Source organism: Salvelinus namaycush, chromosome 30, assembly GCF_016432855.1.
Source record: "Salvelinus namaycush isolate Seneca chromosome 30, SaNama_1.0, whole genome shotgun sequence".
In the NCBI taxonomy this organism is placed as follows: Eukaryota; Metazoa; Chordata; class Actinopteri; order Salmoniformes; family Salmonidae; genus Salvelinus; species Salvelinus namaycush.
This window is the reverse complement of record NC_052336.1, coordinates 10,583,774-10,605,614: the sequence shown is the minus strand read 5'-3', so window position 1 is coordinate 10,605,614 and position 21,841 is coordinate 10,583,774. Positions and strand designations below refer to the sequence as shown.

General features: G+C 41.8%; 1 protein-coding gene across 1 annotated transcript; it reads left to right on the top strand.

The window, feature by feature from the left end:
• The first annotated feature begins 542 nt into the window (after positions 1–542).
• LOC120025179 (glucose-6-phosphate isomerase-like) lies at positions 543–17,580 on the top strand. The gene is made up of 18 exons (XM_038969631.1): positions 543–661; positions 1,430–1,520; positions 1,710–1,778; positions 1,979–2,098; positions 2,313–2,396; positions 2,544–2,690; positions 3,043–3,114; positions 3,200–3,244; positions 3,356–3,409; positions 8,946–9,006; positions 9,165–9,208; positions 9,305–9,457; positions 12,424–12,553; positions 12,765–12,841; positions 14,838–14,966; positions 15,258–15,333; positions 15,452–15,518; positions 17,253–17,580. The coding sequence occupies exons 1-18, from the start codon at positions 543–545 to the stop codon at positions 17,374–17,376; spliced, it is 1,662 nt and encodes a 553-aa protein (XP_038825559.1). The 3' UTR covers positions 17,377–17,580.
• Positions 17,581–21,841: the final 4,261 nt, after the last annotated feature.

The following is a 21,841-nucleotide window of genomic DNA, read 5'->3' as shown; positions in this document are numbered from 1 at the left end:
GACGAAACGCACTTATGTGGTCCACACATTGACGCTGTTCTAATAATATAACAATCGGGAAATACAATTTTCAGCATGAATTGACATTTCCCTTGGTCCTATGTTTAAAAACATAATTTCATAAAATAGTATCACATCAGGAGGCAATTACAGTTTATTAATTCGATTTTACTTGTGTGCAGTGACGTTTATGTAACTTTAGAAGTTGACTTCATCTTATTCAATGATACTGTTGTCACTCCATTTTATAATTGACTTGTGAAGTTTTTTTTGTAATGGAATTTGGTAAAACTACTCAATGTCTTGAATTGTAAGTTTAGTCAGTTGGTAATGTTATGGACTTAGCTACATAACAGTCTTGAACGCTGCATTACTGATACAGTATGTGTGGCTGTGCTGCACGATCCGAAGTATCGTGTTATTATAGGAGGGGCAAGTGTAGCGGGTTGGTTGCCCTTCAAAAGCCTCTCCTCTCGCGCCTTACAGTCTCACTCAACCAGGGTAGTTGAGCTGAAAGGACCGCGCCCAGCACCTCTAGCACCATGGGACTCACACACGACCCAACCTTCCAGAAACTGGAGAAATGGTACCATGAACATGCTCTGCACCTTAACATGAGGAAGATGTTTGAGGAAGACAAGGAGCGATTCCACAAATTCAGGTATCTTTATGGTTGACTTATTTTGAAATTGTCCGTGTTAATTTGTTGAAGATACACACAGTATCCTTATTCTAAAAAAACATAACATCACCAGTGTAACATGTGATTTCAATTAAAATGCTGTCCATTAGAAAATGTTGTCTTCACTTCAGGCTACCTTTAGACAAAGCACATAATGTGTCATCATTAACAGATGCTACTGCCAATAAAAAACAACTGTACAATTTGAGATCTTTGCTATTGCATCAGTGACATAATTCATTCAGGTGCAACTGTCTCCTTCCCCGAAATATGTGCCTTTTATCAGAGTAGCTTATGGGCTTCCACACCATTAAAAATGCAGCACTTCTGGCTGAACTCCCTTCATGTACTGCTAGTGGTGTGGGGGTTTGTTGTCTGATGTCTGTCTGTATTGCTATCTGTATTGTAATAACCCTAACCTTCTTAAGTGCATTACAAGCACTTCCACATACACAAGCAAACAGTATAATTGGGATACCCTGCTTGCCTTGGAATTATAAATAAGTGGGTTTAGGTTTCGATTGGGCTACCCCTCAAATTCACTACAAAATGCTTGTGGTGAAACAAAACAGATTTATATTTGTTTCATGGTAAAGGGCTGTTTGATTTTGTAACTTGTGGGCAAAAGGTTATTGAGTTAATTGCCTAAATCCAGAATCAGACAGAATTACATATAGAATCCCTCATTTAATAGGATCTCTGTGGAAACAGATCACTCACCCTGTCAAATGTTCTGTGTCTGAATAGCACAACACTGAAGACAGATCATGGAGACATTCTGATTGATTACTCTAAGAATCTCATCACTGAGGATGTCATGAAGATGTTGGTCGAACTGGTAAATCGCTGCTTCTCTATCATAATGATTCAAATAACACAACAATTACAAATAGCCATACTGTATTTGGCATTTACCTACAGTCATTACAAAAACAGTCTTCTTCTGCTGTGCGTCCAGTAGCCTATCAACCTTCCTGACATCGAAGGCCTATTTGCCCACCAATAGATGTATATATGTTTTCTCTAGGGCAAGTCGAGGGGGATTGAGGCCGCCAGGGACAAGATGTTCCATGGAGACAAGATCAACTTCACTGAGGTGCCTATCTGAGCTTTAGCCTGAGCGTGGTTTATTATCAATGTTATTATCATTGTGATAATGAATGGCCAAATGTAACACACCTGACACCTCCTCAGAAATTGGTTTGAAACAAATCAATGGCACTACTTACATTTGCTGTAAGTCGCATATCAGTGTGTGTGTCCTTACTGTATCTTCTCCTCCTCCTGTTTGGTTAGGGCCGTGCTGTGCTCCACGTGGCTCTAAGGAACCGCTCCAACCATCCCATCATGGTTGACGGACATGATGTGATGCCTGAGGTCAACAAAGTCCTGGAGAAGATGAAGGGCTTCTGCCACGTGAGTGGGAGCTGACCCAAGGGTCTCAATTTCGTAGCAACCCTCCAAATCTCTTAGTGAGGCCATTTGTGTTTTCCAATTTGAATAGTTACAGTACGGTTTATACATAGAATTGCTAGCTATCTCCCTGTGGCATTCAAGGCATAACAAATGCAATTTGACTGAATTGTGTAGGCACTTTTTTCAATGGTCTACTCGTTTGTGTCTGGTGTAGAAAGTTCGCAGTGGCGAGTGGAAGGGCTGGACTGGAAAGTCCATCACAGACGTTGTCAACGTCGGCATTGGTGGATCTGACCTGGTAAGTAAAATTCTTGCGTATCATTTGTTAAAGTGTCAATATTTTTATTTATTTAACCTTTATTTACCTAGGCAATATGATGTTTCACTATTAGGTGTGAAAGCTGCCTCTGCCATCACTGTGTATTTGTTGTGTCTTCTTTGCCAGGGTCCTCTAATGGTGACTGAGGCTCTGAAGAACTACTCCAAGGGAGGTCCCCGTGTGCATTTTGTCTCCAACATTGACGGCACACACATCGCCAAAACCCTGGCTGAGCTCAATGCTGAGACCACCCTGTTCATCGTGGCCTCCAAGGTGCCTGCTTTTGGTTGTCTTTACCGTACCAGTGCATTCACTGGTTTTATTGTTTAGTCTGAACACTTGAGAGAGAGATATTCGTCTTCAAAATTGGCCTAAAAAATTGACAAGAAAGACAAACAAAAAATCATTGACAAAGAGCAAATAAACTGTACAGCTGATAATATGGAAACTCATAAAGTTCCACTCAGCTTTAGCAGCAACAGTTGTTTGATACAATGGACGTTTCCATTGAAACAAAGGGATCAGTTGGTGCTGCATGCCACGTCGTACCTTCTCTCCTATGCCTCTGTAGAGTTGCAGCCAAAGTTATGTCTGAATGGCTTTCCTATTTTCATCCTATTTTCAGACTTTCACCACCCAAGAGACAATCACCAATGCAGAGTCTGCCAAGGAATGGTTCATTGAGCACGCTAAAGATGTGGGTAGCCTTTTTACCTTTAGAAAAATACAGGGAAATTGGTTGAATGCAAAGTATGTTAAATTAAACATTGTCTTCTTTACAGAAATCTGCTGTTGCCAAGCACTTTGTGGCGCTCTCCACTGCCGGCGTAAGTTCTTATTTTTGCAACACACCATCATAAATGCAGTGAAATGCTCTGCATGTGTTTCTGTAAAATAAAATAACATTCTAATTTGGTTCTTTCTCCTCTCTTCTGCAGCCCTTAGTGAAGGCCTTTGGCATTGATCCTGACAACATGTTTGGCTTCTGGGATGTGAGTGCTTGTTATCTGATGCAGAATGTCATGTGTGTATTTCATTGGGGGTAGTACAGTGCTCTTCCTGCAATCACAGGCTTTTGACGGGGGGACTTAGGCAACAGCTATATATAGCGTAGACTTCTGACTGAATTAGGTGCCTGGGCTCACAGGCTGGCAGCTGTGGGGTAATCAGAAGCCGCCCTCTCCAGCTCTGCCCTCAGAGAGTATTATATTATTGGTAGCGACCTTCTCCCTTGGAGAGGTTACTGTAAAGGCTGGGTCACATCAAAGGTCAGAAAGCTACATTTAGTTACATTGTTGGTATTTAAAGGGTAATGGCTCTAACATGCCATGCCCTTTCACGTCGAAGCAAAGATAGCTGCTTGCTCTCAGAAGTAATATGTATAAAAGCAGCAGTGTGTATTCATGGATGCCAAGGGAAGCCAGGCTTCCCCAAAATGGACCAAGAAAAAAATATTTTTGGTCTATTCTTAGTTTCATAAATGTCCTTGAATTTGCAAGAGGCTGATTGCATGTTACCGGAGAAAGCATCCGAGCGAACGAAACAGCGCCCCTCTGTCAAATCAAATCCAATTTTATTGGTCACATACACATGGTTAGCAGATGTTAATGCAAGTGTAGCGAAATGCTTGTCTTCTAGTTCCAACCATGCAGTAATATCTAACAAGTATTCTAACAATTTCACAACACCTACCTTATACATACAAGTGTAAAGGAATGAATATGTACATATAAATATATGGATGAGCGATGGCCGAACGGCATAGGCAAGATGCAGTAGATGGTGTAGAGTACAGTATATACATATGAGATGAGTAATGTAGGGTATGTAAACATTATATAAAGTGGCATTGTTTAAAGTGACTAGTGATACATTTATTACACCCTTTTTTTTGTTATTAAAGTGAATGGAGATTTGAGTCAGTATGTTGGCAGCAGCCACTCAATGTTAGTGATGGCTGTTTAACAGTCTGATGGCCTTGAGATGGAAGCTGTTTTTCAGTCTCTCGGTCCCAGCTTTGATGCACCTGTACTGACCTCGCCTTCTGGATGATAGCGGGGTGAACAGGCAGTGGCTCGGGTGGTTGTTGTCCTTGATGATCTTTTTGGCCTTCCTGTGACATCGGGTGGTGTAGGTGTCCTGGAGGGCAGGTAGTTTGCCCCCGGTGATGCATTGTGCAGACCTCACTACCCCCTGGAGAGCCTTGTGGTTGTGGGCGGAGCAGTTGCCGTACCAGGCGGTGATACAGCCCGACAGGATGCTCTCGATTGTGCATCTGTAAAAGTTTGTGAGTGTTTTTGGTGACAAGCCACATTTCTTCAGCATCCTGAGGTTGAAGAGGCGCTGTTGCGCCTTCTTCACCACGCTGTCTGTGTGGGTGGACCATTTCAGTTTGTCCGTGATGTGTACGCCGAGGAACTTAACTTACTACCCTCTCCACTACTGTCCCGTCGATGTGGATAGGGGGTGCTCCCTCTGCTGTTTCCTGAAATCCACAATCATTTCCTTTGTTTTGTTGACGTTGAGTGTGAGGTTATTTTCCTGACACCACACTCCGAGGGCCCTCACCTCCTCCCTATAGGCCGTCTTGTCGTTGTTGGTAATCAAGCCTATCACTGTAGTGTCGTCTGCAAACTTGATGATGAGTTGGAGGCGTGCATGGCCACGCAGTCATGGTATGTCTAGCGTATATCTGATGTTGTCTGGTCAGAAAGAGTATGACATTGTTTCCACCTGTAGCATTGAATGCAAGGGAAGCCAGCGAGCATTTGGCCTCCCGTGATAGAAAAATAAATAAAATAATAGCCAATCAGCATTGAGCAAAACTGAGTGAGCTCAGCTGTGAATCGTCCTGGCGCACCAAATAAATTGTCAAGGGAAGCCAGTTTGGATTTGGCTTCAGACCAATCACATCATAAGCCAAACATCATTATTGACAGAAAAAAACTTTAATTGTGGTATCTCGTTGTGCTAGTTAGGTAAAATCATCCCTTTCCTAAATTAGCCATCGATGGAGATAGGGATTTGGACTCGTGGTTTTACTTAATTTTCCGTACTGGTCAATGATTATAACGGCGATACTGACCCAACCATACATTCATACATTGTGCCCCTGGTCTGAGAGGATGGAAGCTCAACATGTAGCTAGATGTAGTATGGTAATGTTAACTAGCAGGCCTGCATATCGTTGCCCATGAAAGGAAGGCTAGCGAGCAAGTATTTTAGCTAGGTAGCCTAGGACAACAAAAACTAAAAGCGTGTACTGTCATAGACCATTTAGGCAACATAAAAGAGGAGGATGGCATTGGCGTCTCTCTACACGTAGGGTGAGTCAACATGTTTTTTATACTTACACACACACACACACACACACACACACACACACACACACACACACACACACACACACATATATATATACATACACAGTTGGAGTCGGAAGTTTACATACACTTAGTTTGGAGTTGTCACGCCCTGGCATTAGTTATCTTTGTTTTCTTTATTATTTTAGTTAGGTCAGGGTGTGACATGGGGGATGTTTTTGTCTAGTCTAGGGTGTTTGTATTGTCTTGGGGGTTTTGTAGAGTTCATGGGGTTGTGTTCAGTGTAGGTGTTTATGTAAGTCTATGGTTGCCTGGATTGGTTCTCAATTAGAGACAGCTGTCTATCGTTGTCTCTGATTGGGAGCCATATTTTAGGCAGCCATAGGCATTAGGTAGGTTGTGGGTAATTGTCTATGTTTTGACGTTAGTTGCTTGTGTCTGCACTTTCGTTTGATAGCGTCACGGTTGTTTTGTCTAGTTTGTATTAGTGTTCGTTTCTTCTTCTATTAAAAAGATGTATTTATATCACGCTGCGCCTTGGTCCTCTCTTTCACCTAACGACGATCGTGACAGGAGTCATTAAAACTCATTTTTCAACCACTGCACAAATTTCTTGTTAACAAACTATAGTTTTGGCAAGTCAGTTAGGACATCTACTTTGTGCATGACACAAGTAATTTTTCCAACAATTGTTAACAGACAGAGTATTTAACATATAATTCACTGTATCACAATTCCAGTGGGTCAGAAGTTGACTGTGCCTTTAAATAGCTTGGAAAATTCCAGAAAATTATATCATGGCTTTAGAAGCTTCTGATAGGCTAATTGACATAATTTGAGTCAATTGGAGGTGTACCTGTGGATGTATTTCAAGGCCAACCTTCAAACTCAGTGCCTCTTTGCTTGACATCATGGGAAAATCAAAATAAATCAGCCAAGACCTCAGAATAAAAATTGTAGACCTCCACAAGTCTGGTTCATCCTTGGGAGCAATTTCCAGATGCCTGAAGGTACCACGTTCATCTGTACAAACAATAGTACGTAAGTATAAACACCATGGGACCACGCAGCTGTCATACCGCTCAGGAAGGAGACGTGTTCTGTCTCTTAGAGATGAACGTACTTTCGTGCAAAAAGTTCAAGTCAATCCCAGAACAAGGACCTTGTGAAGATTCTGGAGGAAACAGGTACAAAAGTATCTATATCCACAGTAAAATTAGTCCTATATCGACATAACCTGAAAGGCCGCTCAGCAAGGAAGAATCCACTGCTCCAAAACCACCATAAAAAAGCCAGACTACGGTTTGCAATTGCACATGGGGACAAAGATCGTATTTTTGGAGAAATGTCCTCTGGTCTGATGAAATACAAATATAACTGTTTGGCCATATTGACCATCATTATGTTTGGAGGAAAAAGGGGGAGGCTTGCAAGCCGAAGAACATCATCCCAAACGTGAAGCACGGGGGTGGCAGCATCATGTTGTGGGGGTGCTTTGCTGTAGGAGGGACTGGTGCACTTAACAAAATAGATGGCATCATGAGGTAGGAAAATGATGTGGAAATATTGAAGCAACATCTTAAGACATCAGTCAGGAAGTTAAAGCTTGGTCGCAAATGGGTCTTCCAAATGGACAATGGCCCCAAGCATACTTCCAAAGTTGTGGCAAAATGGCTTAAGGACAACAAAGTCAAGGTATTGGAGTGGCCATCACAAAGCCCTGACCTCAATCCTATAGAACATTTGTGGGCAGAACTGAAAAAGCGTGTGACCCAAGTTAAACAATTTAAAGACGATGCTAACAAATACTAATTGAGTGTATGTAAACTTCTGACCCACTGGAAATGTGATGAAAGAAATAAAAGCTTAAATAAATCATTCTCTCTACTATTATTCTGACATTTCACATTCTTAAAATAAAGTGGTGATCCTAACTGACCTAAGACAGGGAATTTTTACTTGGATTAAATGTCAGGAATTGTGAAAAAACTGAGTTTAAATGTATTTGGCTAAGGTGTATGTAAACTTCTGAGTTCAACTGTGTATATATATATATATATGTGTGTGTACACACACACACACACAAACACACACACACAGAGAGAAATCATTACCATGGACAGCCACATCATATTTAGCTAACGTTGATTGGACTAAATCGTTTTTGGTATCGTTTAGATGTCACTGTGTTAGACTAAGAATAGGTGATTAGATGCTGTTGAAATGTTGAAGTTAAAATGGTGCTGGAATAGTGGAGGCAGCTCCTGTTTTCTTTACAACTTGCGGTAACTCTCTGTGTTCTAAATCAATAGTTGTTTAGTTGTCCAAAAATGCAATATGTTCTGTGGACTTCACCGGACAGATGTTTCTCTTTTTGGTTTTGTAATGAAACAAATGTGTGGTTGATTTATTCTGCCACTGTCTTCTTATTGTCTCGGCCTTAGGCCTATATAGTGTAGCATGGTGTCATAGCGTATGAACTAACAGATTATAGAGCAAACAATGCAATTATCACAACACTTGAGTTGTAATATGGCTTTTTTTCTGGATTGGCTTCCCCAGGGATTTTACCCACGCACCACTACTGATAAAAGGTGGCATTCACATTGAAAATAATTATGAGAAGTGAGAATATTTAGAAGTTGGGGTCTGCCTTTTCATATATAGGCCTACCTAGCTATTTATACCTTATTACACACTGTGTTTATTATATTATTACCCAAATGAAGTGCTGTGTAATATGGGGGATTTATTCTCTGCAGTGGGCTGAAATGTGTCACCACAGATGGATAAGGGTTCATGTTAAGGAATTTCAAGACAATGGTATGGAATTTTTAGAGGCAGGGGGCCTCTTTCTGGGGCAAGCTGAAGGACCAAGTGAGTTTGGGCACAGTTCCTCCGTCTCTGTGTCACTTTCAATTACGTAAGCTTCAGAGTGCTCTGAGGTTTCTGAATCCTCTCAGGACACCACCAGACACCAATTAATATAAAATATATAGACCAGAATGCACAGCACTGAAATAGTAAAGGAATTTGAGTAAGAGTAACGATTCTCAGGTACATAACATTGGTGTTAGGGTCACTACATTTCGGGGGGGGGGAAATACATGTTGCATATTCAAAGTTGTACTGTGAAAATTATTAAGCTCAAGAAATGTTTGTTGATTTTGTGCACATTTCTAACCAGATTGTTGTTGTTTTTTAGTGGGTTGGTGGACGTTATTCCCTGTGGTCTTGTATTGGATTGTCCATTGCTCTGCACATCGGTATGTACATTATGTTGTAGGTTGATTCTCCCGGTTTAGATATTCTAATGCTTTGATCAGCTGCCTGTACTCTACCTGAGTAGAATAACCTTTGTAATCAGTTAAAAGGAGATATTTGAAGTATAACTCAAAGTCTCTGGTCTTTTCTTTCTCCCTAGGCTATGACAACTTTGAGAAGCTTCTAGAAGGAGCTCACTGGATGGTAAGTACAGCCAATTCTTCTCACTGTCCAAAGACTTGGAACCTTTTCTATTGGTCAGATGAATTTGTGTGAGTTGACCCCCTCTTGTTCCTGTAGGACAACCATTTCAAAACAGCCCCTGTGGAGAAGAACGCTCCCATGCTCTTGGCTCTGCTGGGTGTCTGGTACATCAACTTCTTCCAGGCCGAGACCCACGCCATGCTGCCTTATGACCAGTACATGCACCGATTCGCTGCCTATTTCCAGCAGGTCCGTCAGTCACTACCAGGGTTAAGAGCCTTTACTAGGGTTAAGAGTCATTACCACAGTTAAGACATGACTGAGTGTAAAATAAGTAAACAGCCAAAGCAAAACACAGTGAAGAATGTATCAGTCTACTTTGGCAATTTACTATAAAATCTATACACCCTTGGGTCTCTCCAGACCTGACTGCCCTTGACCAGCACAAAAACATCCTGTGGCGTTCTGCATTAGCATCGAATAGCCCCCATGATATGCAACTTTTCAAGGAAGTTAGGAACCAATATACACAGGCAGTTAGGAAAGCAAAGGCTAGCTTTTTCAAACAGAAATTTGCATCCTGTAGCACAGACTCAAAAAAGTTATGGGGACACTGTAAAGTCCATGGAGAATAAGAGCACCTCCTCCCAGCTGCCCACTGCACTGAGGCTAGGAAACACTGTCACCACCGATAAATCCACTATAATTGAGAATTTCAATAAGCATTTTTCTATGGCTGGCCATGCTTTCCACCTGGCTACCCCTACCCCAGTCAACTGCCTTGCACCCCCCACAGCAACTCCCCAAGCCTCCCCATTTCTCCTTCACCCAAATCCCGATAGCGGATGTTCTGAAAGAGCTGCAAAATTTGGACCCCTACAAATCAGCCGGGCTAGACAATCTGGACCCTCTCTTTCTAAAATTATCTGCTGAAATTGTTGCAACACCTATTACTAGCCTGTTCAACCTCTCTTTCGTATCATCTGAGATTCCCAAAGATTGGAAAGCAGCTGCGGTCACCACCCTCTTCAAAGGGGGAGACACTCTAGACCCAAACTGCTACAGACCTATATCTATCCTACCCTGCCTTTCTAAGGTCTTCGAAAGCCAAGTTAACAAACAGATTACCGACCATTTCAAATCCCACCATACCTTCTCCGCTATGCAATCTGGTTTCAGAGCCTTTCATGGGTGCACCTCAGCCATGCTCAAGGTCCTAAACGATATCATAACCGCCATCGATAAGAGACAATACTGTGCAGCCGTATTCATCGACCTGGCCAAGGCTTTCGACTCTGTCAATCACCACATTCTTATCGGCAGAGTCAACAGCCTTGGTTTCTCAAATGATTTCCTCGCCTGGTTCACCAACTACTTCTCTGATAGAGTTCAGTGTGTCAAATCGGAGGGCCTGTTGTCCGGACCTCTGGCAGTCTCTATGGGGGTGCCACAGGGTTCAATTCTCGGGCCGACTCTCTTCTCTGTATACATCAATGATGTCGCTCTTGTTGCTGATGATTCTCTGATCCACCCACTACGCAGACGACACCATTCTGTATACTTCTGGCACTTCTTTGGACACTGTGTTAACTAACCTCCACACGAGCTTCAATGCCATACAACTCTCCTTCCGTGGCCTCCAACTGCTCTTAAATGCAAGTAAAACTAAATGCATGCTCTTCAACCGATTGCTGCCCGCACCTGCCTGCCCGTCCAGCATCACTACTCTGGACAGTTCTGACTTAGAATATGTGGACAACTACAAATACCTAGGTGTCTGGTTAGACTGTAAACTCTCCTTCCAGACTCACATTAAGAATCTCCAATCCAAAATGAAATCTAGAATCGGCTTCCTATTTCGCAACAAAGCATCCTTCTCTCAAGCTGCAAAAGCTTCGTAAAACTGGCCATCCTACCGATCTTTGACTTTGGCGATGTCATTTACAAAATAGCCTCCAACACTCTACTCAGCAAATTGGATGCAATCTATCACAGTGCCATCCGTTTTGTCACTAAAGCCCCATATACTACCCACCACTGCGACCTGTACGCTCTCGTTGGCTGGCCCTCGCTTCATACTCGTCGCCAAACCCACTGGCTCCAGGTCATCTACAAGTCTTTGCTAAGTAAAGCCCCGCCTTATCTCAGCTCACTGGTCACCATAGCAGCACCCACCCGTAGCAGGCGCTCCAGCAGGTATATCTTACTGGTCACCCCCAAAGCCAATTCCTCCTTTGACCGCCTTTCCTTCCAGTTCTCTGCTGCCAATGACTGGAACGAACTGTAAAAATCACTGAAACTGGAGACACATATCTCCCTCACTAGCTTTAAGCACCAGCTGTCAGAGCAGCTCACAGATCACTGCACCTGTACATAGCCCATCTGTAAATAGCCCATCCAACTACCTCATCCCCATACTGTATTTATTTATTTATCTTGCTCCTTTGCACCCCAGTATCTCTACTTGCACATTCATCTTCTGCACATCTACCATTCCAGTGTTTAATTGCCATATTGTCATTACTTCGCCACCATGGCCTATTTATTTATATATATTTTTTTTCACCTTTATTTAACTAGGAAGGCTAGTTGAGAACAAGTTCTCATTTACAACTGTGACCTGGCCAAGATCAAGCAAAGCAGTTCGACACATACAAAAACAGAGTTACACATGGAATAAACAAACATACAGTAGAAAAAGTATATACAGTGTGTGCATATAAGGTAAGATAAGGGAGGTAAGGCAATTGACCTGCTATATTATAATTACTTCGCCACCATGGCCTATTTATTGCCTTAACTCCCTTATCTTACCTCATTTGCACTAACTGTATATAGACTTTTAGTTTTCTTTGTTCTACTGTATTATTGACTGTATGTTTTTGTTTATTCCATGTGTAACTCTGTGTTGTTGTATGTGTCGAATTGCTATGCTTTATCTTGGCCAGGTCGCAGTTGCAAATGAGAACTTGTTCTCAACTAGCCTACCTGGTTAAATAAAGGTAAAATAAAAAATATAAAAAATAAAACACCCAGTCCTTGCCCTGAAGGTAGGATGTGGTCATATATTGTCAGATTTGTATTCATCAAATGGAAATGTGTTCTACTGTGCATACCAAGTCAAGGTTAAATAGCCTGATAATGTTGTTTTAGTATTAGTTTAAATTTAACTGAAACGGAACACCGAAGATGTTAAATTCATGTGATGTCTATAGGGTGACATGGAGTCCAATGGAAAGTACATCACTATCCATGGCAAACGTGTCAACTACCATACCGGCCCCATTGTATGGGGGGAGCCTGGCACCAATGGACAGCACGCCTTCTACCAGCTCATTCACCAAGGTACTGCCTCCTTAAAGTAACTGTCCAGTTAAAATCTGACTTTTGAAAGTTCATATTCTCTTAACTCATACCCAAAAAATGTTGCTGACTGGTCCATAAGTTCTTCAACATATTGATTAATGGTCAGCTGAAATGGATGAGTATGTATGTTATGGAAGAGTAATATGTTATATTAGTCACAGATGCAGTGTGACTGCTGTGTCCTCCACAGGAACTCGCATGGTCCCCGCTGACTTCCTCATCCCTGCCCAGACACAGCACCCCATCAGGGAAAGTAAGCACCATAAGGTAGGCTACCCCTACAGGACACATCTTCCAGCACTACCAACCCACTGGGAAAAAACTGGTTAAATCAACATTGTTTCAATGTAATTTGTCAACGTATTGTGACATGTAATCTACGTGTAAAATACATTGGATCTAAAATATGTTGAATTTGTACCTTTAAAACAATGTCAGATCTTCAAAAGAATAGGCTGGGCAGCTCCTCCTACTGGAGAATGTATCTATCTGCAGCTACCCTTTGACCTCCCATCCAGGGTTTTAACCATGCCCAGCACTGCTTAGCTATGATATTTGTTACGGACAATTACCAATATGCTATTGTGAGAATGATTGTTGAGAGATCTCCACTTAAAAATGAATTAGATTTACTGTTGCTGTCAAGTCATTCCAAAGAGAAGGTTTAACAGAGCAAATGAAATGTGACCATACTTTACCACTCATATATCATCAATGATGCTATTTAGGACTATATAGCATTCTCAAAATAATCAACAGCTATTGTTTTAATTCAACCCAGAATTCAACTAAAAATAGACCATACAATAGGCCTTGGGTTTCAAGCTGTGGTTGATTTCAAATGTAATGATATTTCGTTTTATTGAATTGTTTGGTTGTCAACGCTTCCAACATTTGAAGGAGATGTATCTTCTGCTTGGACAGTTCCATCTGTGCTGTTGACTTTGTCTGGCTTGTTTACAAATGAATAATTGATATGTTGGATTCCCGTCTCCATCTCAACCAAAAATTGAAGTTAAAGAATAGGACTAAATCAAATCAAACTTTATTTCAAGTGCATTTGAAATTTGAATTTATTTTATTTAGTCCCATTTTAATTAATTTAGATTTTTGGTTGAGATGGAGATGTAATCCAGCATATCAATTATTCATTTGTAGACAAACTAAAATTAAAGTCCAACTAAGTCAGTGGCACAGATGGAACTATCCACAATGAAGATAAGTCTCCTTCAAATGTTGATATTTGGTTGCGTTGACAACCAAACACAATTCAATATCACTTTTGACATACAATAAATACAGTAGCCTATTATTAACTTGTTAACAAATGATATGTTGGATTGACGTCTCCAACTCAGCCAAAAAGTTAAAGAATGGGATTAAGACAGTGGCTCAGATGGAGCTATCCAAGCAGTAGATACATCTCCTTTAAATGTTGAAATTTGGTTGCATTGTCAAGCAAACAAAATTCAGTACTACTTTTGTAATATAGTAAATAGCCTAAAGTTAAGGCTTTCTTACAAACTAATGTAACGTTCAACCTTAAAATTAGTAACACATCCATGGCCACATTATGAAGTTACTGTAACCATCCATACATTTCTTCTTTCTGTATGTAATCATATAAAACGTGCATGTTGCTGTAATAATCTATATAGAATCTCAAACCGCATTGATCACTTGCACCATGTACATTTAAAAAGTCTCAACTTCCATCCAGGTCATTTGGTTCAGCTATTAGATGAAGCACAGTAATAACACAATCTGTTGTATACATAAACAAAATATCTGTCAGTGTATTCCCATTTTAACTTTGCTGTGCTTTTAAATGGTTGAAAGCGCAATGACAGACACTTGGGTGACAGCTAAACCAAAAATCAGACATTGCTTTTCCTTTGGAATTTGGTTGTGTTTTTAGATGGTTGAAAACATAGTGATAACACTTTGGAAATTCAACAAACTTCTGGCTGTCTTTTTGAGTGGGTGAATATAGGTTGTAATCTAATTGATCAACATCTCAACCGAATATTACCCAATTATCCACATTGAAATGACGTGCTGTATGTGGGAATGATCTGGGAGTAAATACCTTCCCATTCAGTGACTAAGCTAATCATTCAGTTATTCAAGTGATGCCTACTTTTACTGTCTATCTGACAAAAGAGCCTATGCAGTGTTCATGCTGTGTGATACAGGGGATAATGCACAGGGATAATGTCATAATGGGATAATGCCTTACCTGTTGTATCCTCTGTGTCTGTAGATCCTGATGGCCAACTTCCTGGCTCAGACTGAGGCTCTGATGAAAGGAAAGACCACAGAGGAGGCTAAGAAGGAACTGGAGGCCGGCGGCCTGACAGGAGAGGCCCTGGAAACCATTCTGCCACACAAAGTGAGTGGGAGCAGATCCCTCATGGCGCAAGTCCACTGCAGCCCCAGTTCGGCCTAAGACTTTCTATGGGCTTAAACCCTGTTGTTATACTGGGGAGATTGTGTGTCTATTGCTAGGGCAGACACTGTCGCTCTGATAGGGACGTGCGTCCTCTTAATGGACAAAATAAGTTTTGCATGAGGTTGGAAGAAGCTTCAAACAGGGTGCAACACTGTATAATTACAAGTATGCAACAACTGTCTTAAAACAGGTTGTGTGATTTTAAAATGTTTCCTCTTGTTCTGCTGTAAGGTATTCCAAGGAAACAAGCCAACCAACTCTATTGTCTTCAAGAAGCTGAACCCATTCACACTGGGAGCACTTATCGGTAAGAGCTGAATATGGATCTGTGAACCAACAACTAATGATAGTTGAAATATTGATAGAAATAATGTATTTACTTGTTATGCTCCCAGTAAAAATATATGGTGTTGTTTGTTTCACAGCCATGTATGAACACAAGATCTTTGTCCAGGGTGTTATGTGGGAGATCAACAGTTTTGACCAGTGGGGGTAAGTGTGACTACTTGAAAGCAAGCTCCTCTATAATGTGTAATCTATGACAGATTATAGACAGAGCCTTTATCCTATGAAATTGTATGAACAAATGTTTCATTGACATTATATTCTGTCCATTATTATGTCTCTCTATATCTATCTACAGTTGAAGTTGGAAGTTTACATACACTTAGGTTGGATTTTTCAACCACTCCACACATTTCTTGTTAACAAACTATAGTTTTGGCAAGTCGGTTAGGACATCTACTTTGTGCATGACACAAGTAATTTTTCCAACAATTATTTACAGACAGATTATTTCACTTATAATTCACTGTATCACAATTCCAGTGGGTCAGAAGTTTACATACACTGAGTTGACTGTGCCTTTAAACAGCTTGGAAAATACCAGAAAATAATGTCATGGATTTAGAAGCTTCTGATAGGCTAATTGACATAATTTGAGTCAATTGGAGTTATACCTTTGGATGCATTTCACGGCCTACCTTCAAACTCAGTGCCTCTTTGCTTGACATCATGGGAAAATCAAAAGAAATCAGCCAAGACCTCAGAGAAAAAATTGTAGACCTTCACAAGTCTGGTTCATCCTTGGGAGCAATTTCCAAACACCTGAAGGTACCACGTTCATCTGTACAAATAATAGTATAAACACCATGGGACCACACAGCCGTCATACCGCTCAGGAAGGAGACGCATTCTGTTTCCTAGAGATGAAACGTACTTTGGTGTGAAAAGTGCAAATCAATCCCAGAATAACAGCAAAGGACCTTGTGAAGATGCTGGAGGAAACGGGTACAAAAGTATCTATATCCACAGTAGAACGAGTCCTATATCGACATAACCTGAAAGGCCGCTCAACAAGGAAGAAGCCACTGCTCCAAAACCGCTATAAAAAAGCCAGACTACGGTTTGCAACTGCACATGGGGACAAAGATCGTACTTTTTGGAGAATTGTCCTCTGGTCTGATGAAACAAAAATAGAACTGTTTGGCCAAAATGACCATCGTTATGTTTGGAGGAAAAAGGGGTAGGCTTGCAAGCCAAAGAACACCATCCCAACAGTGAAGCATGGGGGAGGCAGCATCATGTTGTGGGGGTGCTTTGCTGCAGGAGGGACTGGTGCACTTCACAAAATAGATGGCATCATGAGGTAGGAAAATTGTGTAAATATTGAAGCAACATCTTAAGACATCAGTCAGGAAGTGGGTCTTCCAAATGGACAATGATCCCAAGCATACTTCCAAAATTGTGGCAAAATGGCTTAAGGACAACAAAGTCAAGGTATTGGAGTGGCCATCACAAAGCCCTGACCTCAAGCCCATAGAAAATTTGTGGGCAGAACTGAAAAAGCGTGTGTGAGCAAGGCCTACAAACCTGACTCAGTTACACCAACTCTGTCAGGAGAAATGGGCCAGAATTCACCCAACTTATTGTGGGAAGCTTGTGGAAGGCTACCCAAAATGTTTGACCCAAGTTAAACAATTTAAAGGCAATGCTACCAAATACTAATTGAGTGTATGTAAACTTCTGACCCACTGGGAATGTGATGAAAGAAATAAAATATTAAATAAATAATTCTCTCTATCATTCTGACATTTCATAATCTTAAAATAAACAGGGAATTTTTACTAGGATTAAATGTCAGGAATTGTGAAAAACTGAGTTTTTAAATGTATTTGGCTAAGGTGTATGTAAACTTCCGACTTCAACTCTATCTCTCTATCTCAGAGTTGAGCTGGGTAAGGCTCTGTGTAAGAAGATCGAGCCTGAGCTGCATGGCTCCAACGAGGTCCACTCTCACGACTCCTCCACCAACGGGCTCATTAACTTTATCAAGAAGAACCACGCCTAACCTGCCCACCACCGTCATCCATCCTCCCTGTCCTGCCCCCCTGCTGACGGGGGTGTCTGGGTTGTAGTGAAGGTAGACTGCAGCATCAGTCACCACGCAGAGGAGTATAAGCACTTTCTATGTTTGTAATCATCTGTCTGTGTCTTGTCTGTTTGTTGTGCCATCGGACTGTATTTTATGTACCGTTGTATGTTTAAGCAATAAGGCCCGAGGAGGTGTGGTATATGGCCAATATACCACGGCTAAGGGCCCTTCTTAAGCAAAACGCAATGCGGAGTGCCTGAACACAGCCCTTAGTCGTGGTATATTGGCCATATACCACAAACCCCTGAGGTGCCTTATTGCTATTATAAACTGGTTACCAACATAATTAGAAGGGTAAAAATAAATGTTTTGTCATACCCGTGGTATACGGTCTGATACACCATGGCTGTCAGCCAATCAGCATTCAGGGTTTGAACCACCCAGTTTATAATGATGGGTTTACCACTGTAAAGGGGAACGCTACTGTAGAGTGAGCCTGTGGAGGGGAGTGTAAACTACATCCCAGACTATCCCACTCCACTGATGGAGAGTAAGGCTTTTAATAAACATATTTACACCAAGCTATTGTATGTTTCCTTAGTTGATTCTAGCCTGCATTCAGTTCAGAAGTTTGCAGTTGCTGACAACCCTAGAGGATAATGATGCATTTATGTATGAATAATGGAAACCACTTTCAAACCACACTCTCAATAAATCCAATGAGTTTTACTCATAGGGGAATGTAAGTGTTCCTTTATATCCAAACCATCACTAGATGGCATTAGAGGACCCCAGATTTTGCCCAGTGTAAACCAAACCAGCCTCAGAGTTTATTCTTTGGAACACAGGGGCAGAGGTCAATCTATCTCCTCTATTTTCCATCCCCACAAATCCCCAGACATCACAGACTGTTAAGTAGCATCCATACTCAGAGAAAAACAAACAGCAGGCAGAAATACATCTGGAATACATCATGTGATATGCAGGCCCCTCAATGTGAGACAGTTTAATCATCATTAAGCTCTATGATATGCGGCTAAAACTCCCATTAAACAAAATACTCTGTGAATTTCAAACAAACAATGTCTCATCAGAATTTCTGCTTGTACATAACAGATTACTTTGTTGTGTAATGCATGAATATGTCTCATCATAAATCCAGCAAGTACATTACCATGATGTTGTATGCAAGAATACACTGAGTGTACAAATGATTAATAACACCTTCCTAATATTGAGTTGCAGCCCCTTTAGCCCTCAGAACAGCCTCAATTCATCGGACATGGACTCTACAAGGTGTCGAAAGCATTCCACACGGATGCTGGCCCATGTTGACTCAAATGCTTCCCACAGTTGTCAAGTTGGCTGGATGTCCTTTGGGTGGTGGACCATTCTTGATACACATGGATAACTGTTAAGTGTGAAAAACCCAGCAGTGTTGTAGTTCTTGACACACTCAAACCGGTGTGCCTGGCAGCTACTATCATACCCTGTTTAACGGCACTTAAATATTTTGTCTTGCCCATTCACCCTCTGAATGGCACACATAAACAGTCCATGTCTCAATAGTCTAAAGTCTTAAAAATCTTTCTTTAACCTGTCTCCTCCCCGTCATCTGCACTGATTGAAGTGGAAGGTGACATCAATAAGGGATCATAGCTTTCACCTGGATTCACCTGGTCAGTCTATGTCATGCAAAGAGCAGGTGTTCCTAATGTTTTGTACACTCAGTGCATGTCTCATAAGACCAGCAAGTACATTACAGATGACTTTGCTGCGCACACGCTTTTTCCATAATACTGTATGCAAAATTATGTGATGTTTGTTTCAACCAACCTAGAAGTACTATTTTTCTCTGTACCAAACTGCTCCTGGTTATAATTTATTGAGTGCCTAAGAGCACAAAGAGAAAAACCCAGGGACCCAAGACACTGTGATGGGCTAAGCAATCCTGTTGCTTGGCAACAACTCTATACTTCAATCATAACTTAGCCTGAGTTATTTCAGGCTCAGTGGCACAGAATATAACAAGTGAGTTTTGATATCACTTTGGAGTGAAAGAGAGACAAAAAAGTTTGATTCATATTTGCACCTGCTTGGTCAGAGAAAAAAGTATTTGAGTAAGTAGTCTGCCGAATAGCCTACCAACCCGTTCTAGGACCCATGCACTTTTCAAGTTACATTCAGGAATGCAGCTCAAACTGTTCCATTGAAACCATGAATTTTGAACATGAATACGACTGCCAGTTAAGAGCATGTTCCTGAGATGTTTCAAGAACAATGCCTACTGCATTCCCTCACATTCCCCCTGCATGCTTTTTTGGTTGACCTGTCAGTCATTCTCACTGAGGCCTGTTTAAGAGCTCCCCTTCAACCTCCCCAACACCACGGTCGCCAAGGCAACGTCACCCCTCCAGTCTGTACACACATTCCCAAGTTCACAGAGGTGACAGAAAGTAGGACCTGGGAGTGGATCTGTGTTAACTGGCTATTAGCCAGCTGGGGTTTGTGTTTGTCTATGCCTCATCATCACTTGAGAGATGATTTGAATTCCTATTTTTTAGCTATGTGCTTAACAATGAGGACTAGCACAAACCTCCCGGAATATTTTGAAGTCAATACTGTATGTATGACACATTTCTGCATGTGTAACACGTACCATGAAAACTTAATTCTGAGGAAAGGTTCACCCTGCAGTTCGACAGTTATGTTTGCTAGTCACTTGAACTTTGCAGGAATGCCATTGATCAAATATGATCTCATATCTCAACACACTTTCCATGGGATATTTTATTTCTAAGGCAAATATTACTCCTGAAATACTTGCAAAGCGAACTCACAGATTCCCCTCTTATAACCCAGAGGACGGCCCTCTCATTTTCTTAGTTGGTCTCCAGTCTGAATCTGCATTTGACATCCCTCACATGGCGGACCCTCGGCCTACAGCTGTAAAAAGGGGCCATTTAGTCAGGCCCTGTTCCATATTTCCCATGGCTACTAGAGTTATATAAAGGTTAGTCTAAGTGCGTGGGCAGGCATTGCTCCTCGCATCATACTGCTGACTAGTATAAAAGCTAGGGGGACAGTGGGAACAGTGGGGCTGGGGGCCTGAGGCTCTGGGTGGTCCCTGGCATTGTGGATCCCAGTCTGCCAAGGGTGGCAGTGGTATTTTCAGTCACATCTCTGAGACATCCAGGCCTGGTTTTTCTGACCCCCACGACAATCAACTTTTTGACTTGATTTCCACCAACTACCAGACAGACAGCTGTGGCTTGTTTAGTCTCACGGGCCCGTGGCCGCCTCTCTGTCATTTATTCAAGCCATGTGATTTTGGAGTGAAGAGTAAATCGACTTGAGCCTTCAGTTGGCGTTCTATCGCTCCAGCACGGTGACGTTGTTGATGGTCATAGAGGACAGTTATACACATTGATATTAACAGGTCAGAGGTCACGTCCTGATGTTTAACTAGTTAAGTATTTAACATCTAACACATTTCATTGGTTCACTTTTAGATACAACACCACAGACTAACGTGTCTGTAACCATAGAATCATGTTGGGTATGAGGTCATTCTGTTGTGTGCATATTTCAGCCTGGGCTCCTGGTGTTGGAGGGATCTCTATGCTCCAGAGGGAAGGCTTCCTTTGTATGGTGTAACAGATCTCACCTCACAGTGGATCCCTGGGGCTCCAGCTATACCGCACACACAGAGCTCCCTGAGTAACAGGGCGGTACCCTCACACATACATAAAGACTGCTTTGTGCCCCAACTCCTGGAGCTGTCAACCAACACCAGAGTTCTTCTTCACGAAGACTGAACTGAACATGACGGTTCATGAATCAACATTCCCGTTGATTCAAGAAAATGTTCCTCTGCCACTGACTTCCTGACTTCCTTAACTGTCTTAACCTGGTACAGCATGCCAACAACTCCACACAATCGTGGACATCACTGGAGATTCCCCTGCCTCAGACCTGGATATACATGAGGTAGGTGTATGTGACGATAGAGATGTGACAATGTCTGTGAGTACTACTGCACTTCAGCTCCGCCCAAGCACACTATTCAATTCAGAACCATCAAGTCCCTTGACACGTCCATCTTCCAGGAGTCTACAAGCTGACTACTGCCCTACAAGCTGACTGTCATGAGTCAACCCCTGATGAGGTGGTTGACCTGTATAATAGCGCTCTAAGGAACAACTTAAACAGCCTTGCCCCTGAAAAAACATGTCAAGTATTCTTCCAATGGTCCTCCCCATGGTTTACAGAGGAGCTGTGCAGAATGAAGAGCCATGGCCGCAAGCTAGAGTGTCTGTGGAGAATTACTGACCTAACTGTCCACCAACTGGCTTATAAAGACCAACAGGCTTGTTATTTCAAAGCAATAAAAGAAGCCCACTCCACGTTCTACTCCGCTATGATTGACAATAACAGAGGA